This window comes from Micropterus dolomieu, linkage group LG19 (genome assembly GCF_021292245.1).
Source record: "Micropterus dolomieu isolate WLL.071019.BEF.003 ecotype Adirondacks linkage group LG19, ASM2129224v1, whole genome shotgun sequence".
NCBI lineage: Eukaryota > Metazoa > Chordata > Actinopteri > Centrarchiformes > Centrarchidae > Micropterus > Micropterus dolomieu.
The window spans coordinates 34,977,593-34,983,558 of record NC_060168.1 but is presented as its reverse complement, the minus strand read 5'-3'; the positions used below and the strand labels follow the sequence as shown (position 1 = coordinate 34,983,558).

General features: G+C 50.7%; 1 protein-coding gene across 1 annotated transcript in view; it reads right to left on the bottom strand.

Moving 5' to 3' along the window:
* The window catches only part of cdc14ab (cell division cycle 14Ab), a 24,770-nt gene that overhangs the window by 2,237 nt on the left and 16,567 nt on the right, over positions 1-5,966 (bottom strand). The window contains exons 8-12 of the mRNA XM_046030017.1: positions 3,210-3,297; positions 2,863-3,093; positions 2,413-2,551; positions 2,110-2,275; positions 1,924-2,024 (exon numbers count right to left, since the gene is read on the bottom strand). Coding sequence (XP_045885973.1) covers positions 1,924-2,024; positions 2,110-2,275; positions 2,413-2,551; positions 2,863-3,093; positions 3,210-3,297 — 725 coding nt within the window. The remainder of the gene's footprint in view (positions 1-1,923; positions 2,025-2,109; positions 2,276-2,412; positions 2,552-2,862; positions 3,094-3,209; positions 3,298-5,966) is intronic.

The window sequence follows — 5,966 nt, the reverse complement described above, 5'->3', positions numbered from 1 at the left end:
GAAGCCCGCAGGTTCTTTGCCAGAGACCTTCAGCTCGTCCGGGGTCTCTCAGAGTCTCTGAGGGGTTCAGGTCAGGTGAGCTGGCCGACCAATCACAGCAACGCCACGGTCAGCAGACCGGTTCCTAGTGGTTCTGGTCCTGCTGGAACAGGAAACCAGCGTCTCCGTAAAGCTCGTCAGCAGATGGAGTCTCTAAAGGCTCCTGGTAGTGAGCCCAGTGGACCAGAACCAGCAGAGGACAAGGCCGCCCTTAGATCATTGCAGACTGTGGAAACTTCACTCTGGACTTTAAGCTACTTGGATTCTGGTCCTCTCCAGACTCTGGGACCTGGATTTCATCCGAAAACAGGACCACTGAGCACCGGTTCTGGTTCTCCTTAGCCCAGCCCTTCTGACTCTCTGGTTCAGGACTGGCTGACACCAGGACTGAGACGCTTGCAGCTCATGTCCTGAGCTACAGGACTGAGATTAAAGGCTCTTCTCATTCTCTATTCTAATATTTCGAGATGTGGTGTTTTGATTTCCGTGAGCTCTGATCACCAAGATTAAAACAGAAGAAATATTTCACTTAAAGTTTAATGAATGTAGAAAATAGGAAAGTTTCCCTTTTTGAACTTTTCCACCATATTCTAATTTTCTGAGACGCACCTGTACAGAACCCTTCAGATCTGTATCCAATCACACGCTGACTGTCCTACGTGTCTGTCTGAGACCTGAGCAGGGACATCTGGGGTCTCATTTCTAAACGGTGCGTACGTTCAAAACAGGGCTGGAAACGTGCGGACGCCACTTCCCACGCAAAGGTTGTGATCCAATGTGCGTCCTGTAAGTAAAGGAGGAGAAAAGAGAAACGGCGCCTCACACGGCAGAAGGATGTAACGCTTTGAAATGAAGAGGTGGAAAATAAATCCAAATATTCCCTCTGAGTATTCCAGGCTTAAAGCCTTTCTGAATAAAAAAAACACGTTTCCTTAAGTGGCACAAAAAAAATAAATAATAATTTAAGATCATTTGCAGCCACAAAGATCCAGAGAAAGAACGCCTCAGATATGTTGCACAGTTTAATCAGGAATCAGATTAATTAATACCTGCATGCAGCAATTTATTCTCCTGAATAAGGTGAACAGGAGACAAATTACATTTAAACTGATGCTGTTTTCAGAGCGTCAGTCGAGCAAATAGGAGAGCAGAGTTTCATATACTGTTATCAGATGTTCGTGGAGCCAAACGCTGAGCGCCGGCGTGTGGATGTGATGCTGCTTGTAAAATCACGTTATGGAAATAAAACACTATTTTATGTCATTACAACGCGTCCTATTTCTTTAACTCGTCAGCAGCCTCGTTCAGCGAGCCGACTGTTTGTGGAAATAAATGTTTAAACACAGAGGAAGGAATCCAGATCAGTACCTGGGTCATCCCTCCAGCCAGCGACGTCACTACTCGGAGGGAGGCCCCTTCCTGCAGATCGGTCATAAAGGGGCGGGGCTCCGGGGCCCCTTTCCTCGGGTGCACAAGCGTTGGTGAAAGTGTGTTTTTTCCCCACCAAACAGCTTCAGCTTCACCAAAAGGAAGGTCAGAGTCCCTGAGTTAGATTCAGAGTCTGCCTCCTTTTCTTCCTGCAGTCGGGACGTATGAATATTAATGAGCTTCACTGAGCGTTTACAGGCAGCTGTGGGCGCTTGGAGGGTCGGACGTGGCGCTCCCTCACAGGGGCCACATTTCAAGTTGATTGTGATTTAGAAAGCGAACTTGCTGACAGATGTGCGTACGCTCGGTTTTATAAGTCTGAGAATTTTTTGCTGTACGCCATTTTTGGCGTTTGGGAGCACGGACACTTTTAGAGAGGTTTTATAAATGAGACCCCTAGTTATTCTGAACTCTGCTCTCTGTTGGAGGTTTAGGTTCTGGTCTTGGTTCTGGTACCTGAGAGCTACGGTGGTGGCAGGGCGGGGGGGCCGTCGGCTCTTCAAGGCTCTCAGTTTGTCTCCCTGAGTCAGACCCGGTCCGCCGTCCATCACCTCACTCTGGAGGATAAAACAAGCGCACCATGAGATGACTGCCAGGTTACAGGTGTGCGTTTCACTGTGCGTGTGCGCGCGTGTGTGAGACCTCGGTCAGCCGGTCGGAGCTCGGGGATTTGAACATGTTGCTGTTGTAGGCGGAGTTTAACGTGAGGTCGTCCATGCTGGTGATGAGGTGAGACACGGCCCTCTCCTCCAGCTTGGCCTTCTGGGAACGCTGGCTGTCGCCTAGCAACCACAGCGCCGCCTGCTTCCTGTGAACACAAACACATTTAGACGTTTAGATGACAGAAACTGTGTGCTGCTGCTCCTGGTGGATCATTAAAGTCCGACAGGTGTTCCTTTCTGCCTTCAAGGTAAACCACACTGAGACAAACAATCTGGGACTCACTCTTCCAGGAAGTTCTGCTGTGGTCCAATCACAGAGCCCGGTCTGCAGATCCTGATCCAGGCGATGGCCTCGCCTGCCGTGAAGCGGTAATGTTTCATCAAGTAACAGCCAATCAGAGTGCCCGTCCTGCCCAGACCAGCTGACAAACAGACAGGCAGACAGTCAGAACCTCCAGAGAACCAGAACCACACAGTTATAGAACAGGAAGTCATAAGACAGGAAGTCATAAGACAGGAAGTCAGAAGACAGGAAGTCAGAAGACAGGAAGTCAGAAGACAGGAAGTCATAAGACAGGAAGTCAGAAGACAGGATGTTATAAGACAGGATGTCATAAGACAGAGGCGCTACTCGCTATACAGTGAGCTCGCCATTGTGTAGTGCTGTCTGAATGTATAGTGATAATTATTAGACACAGCCAGGAAGTTGTATGAGGGTACAGGAAGTCCTCACCCTTGCAGTGGACAGCGACAGCGCCATCCGTACTCTCACAGATGTGCAGGAAGCGGCGGGTAATGATGTCATTGGGCGTGCTCCCATCTAAGAAGAAGAGGTCGTAGTGGTCGAAGCCGGCGTCCGTGAAGCGCTTGCTGTCGTAGATCTTCTTGTTCAGGCGGATGACGGTGGTCACGTTGTGTTTTCTGAAGTAAGGGAAATACGCCTCGGGGGCGTGGAGGGGGTAACCTGCAGGGGGCGGAGCAACCACAGGTGTTAAACAGCAGCCCGACAACAAATTTTAGCTTGGACACGCCCCCTTTCTGACCCGCAGGACCCCGTCAGGTGCAGCTGACTGAACTCACCGTTCTCTACTTTGGTTTTAGGATGAGGTCCGCTGAAGGCCAGGAACTTCCCCGGGACGATCCAGTTCAGATCTCCATTCTCCACCCGCTGCAGACAAACAGAGGGCGGGAGGTCACAGGTGAGTAACCAGCATCAACATTACAACACCACAACAGATGAGGGCCAGTTTAACCATCTTTGATCCTGTTTGGGTGAATCAAGTCCTGAATGTCCCAAAACCTTCTCCAGCTTAATCACAATAAAACAGAAATCCTTATTTTTGGCCCTTAAAGTCTGTTTTAAAAAACATCAACCCTGCAGCCTGACACCTGGGTGTAATGCTGGACCGTGACCTTTCCTTTGAAAAACAAATGTTGTTCGATCCTGTTTTATCAGAAACATCTCAAACATCAGGTCTTTTCTCTCTCGGTCTGATCTTCGGAAGTTCATCGCTGCTTTTATTTCATGTACGTTGGATAATTGTGATTCACTGTATTCAGGGCTGAGCTAAAAACACAGCCGCTCGACTTTAACAAACACAAGAAGATCACACCAGCCCTGTTTCAGCCTCCCTGGTCAAGTGATTTTAACTGATCACTTTCAAAGCACTTCGTGGTTCTTACCCAGCTACACTGCTGAGTAGCTGCTCCCCTATGAGCCCGAGCCTCAGGTCCTCGGGCAGCAGGGCTCTGTTAGATGTCCTGAGCCCCTGAGCTCTGGACCTCCCTGCCTGAGAACCCAAGGTGACCAAGTTTTACCTTTACAAAACAGCCTCTTTAATTTTAGAAGGACTAAAATTAAAGAGGCTGTTTTGTAAAGGTAAAACTTGGTCACCTTTCTTCTCATTTTAAATTGCTCTGTCTTGAAATATTTTTAATTTGTGTTTATCCATGTCAGGTTTTAATAAGTGCTGTAAAAATAGAGTTTATTATTACTACAGTGATCCTCCTGAGGGGGGCGCTCCGCTCTCACCACAACCTGTCAGACACTTCCTGCTGCACAGTAAACACACAGACTTTAGATTGTAACATGTTCTTTGCTGATGTGTTCTGCTTTAGGATGAATTATTATTTCATTATCTTTTGTCTTCTTTGAGTTTGTTCTAATTCTGTAGAAACTCTGCACTGACTGTGGTGAAGCTGAGGTGAGTTGAGGCTGTGGTGAAGCCGTGGTGAAGCTGTGGTGAGGTGAGGCTGTGATGAGGCTGTGGTGAAGCTGTGGTGAGGTGAGGCTGTGCTGAAGCTGTGTTGAGGCTGTGGTGAAGCTGTGGTGAGGCTGAAGGCTGTGGTGAAGCTGTGGTGAGGTGAGGCTGTGCTGAAGCTGTGTTGAGGCTGTGGTGAAGCTGTGGTGAGGCTGAAGCTGTGGTGAGGCTGTGGTGAAGCTGTGGTGAGGCTGTGATGAGGCTGTGGTGAAGCTGTGGTGAGGTGAGGCTGTGCTGAAGCTGTGTTGAGGCTGTGGTGAAGCTGTGGTGAAGCTGTGGTGAGGCTGAAGCTGTGTTGAGGCTGTGGTGAAGCTGTGGTGAGGCTGTGATGAAGCTGTGGTGAGGCTGTGGTGAAGCTAAAGCTGAGGTGAGGCTGTGGTGAGGCTGTGGTGAAGCTGAAGCTGTGTTGAGGCTGTGGTGAGGCTGTGGTGAGGCTAAAGCTGAGGTGAGGCTGTGGTGAGGCTGTGGTGAAGCTAAAGCTGAGGTGAGGTTGTAGTGAGGCTGTGGTGAGGCTGAGGTGAGGTTGTAGTGAGGCTGTGGTGAGGCTGTGGTGAACCTGTGGTGAGGCTGTGGTGAACCTGTGGTGAGGCTGTGGTGAACCTGTGGTGAGGCTGTGGTGAACCTGTGGTGAGGCTGTGTTGAGGCTGTGTTGAGGCTGTGGTGAGGCTGTGGTGAACCTGTGTTGAGGCTGTGGTGAACCTGTGTTGAGGCTGTGGTGAACCTGTGGTGAGGCTGTGGTGAACCTGTGGTGAGGCTGTGGTGAACCTGTGGTGAGGCTGTGGTGAACCTGTGGTGAGGCTGTGGTGAGGCTGTGGTGAGGCTGTGGTGAGGCTGAAGCTGAGGTGGGGCTGTGGTGAGGTGTGGTGAAGCTGAAGCTGAGGTGGGGCTGTGGTGAGGTGTGGTGAAGCTGAAGCTGAGGTGAGGCTGTGGTGAAGCTAAAGCTGAGGTGAGGCTGTGGTGAAGCTAAAGCTGAGGTGAGGCTGTGGTGAAGCTGTGTGGTGAGGCTGTGGTGAGGCTGTGGTGAGGCTGAAGCTGAGGTGGGGCTGTGGTGAGGTGTGGTGAAGCTGAAGCTGAGGTGGGGCTGTGGTGAGGTGTGGTGAAGCTGAAGCTGAGGTGAGGCTGTGGTGAAGCTAAAGCTGAGGTGAGGCTGTGGTGAAGCTGAGGTGAGGTTGTGGTGAGGCTGTGGTGAGGCTGTGGTGAAGCTCAAGCTGAGGTGAGGCTGTGGTGAAGCTAAAGCTGAGGTGAGGCTGTGGTGAAGCTAAAGCTGAGGTGAGGCTGTGGTGAGGCTGAGGTGAAGCTGAAGCTGTGGTGAGGCTGTGGTGAAGCTGAAGCTGTGGTGAGGCTGTGGTGAAGCTGAAGCTGAGGTGGGGCTGTGGTGAAGCTGAAGCTGAGGTGGGGCTGTGGTGAGGTGTGGTGAAGCTGAAGCTGAGGTGAGGCTGTGGTGAAGCTAAAGCTGAGGTGAGGCTGTGGTGAAGCTAAAGCTGAGGTGAGGCTGTGGTGAAGCTGAAGCTGAGGTGAGGCTGTGGTGAAGCTAAAGCTGAGGTGAGGCTGTGGTGAAGCTAAAGCTGAGGTGAGG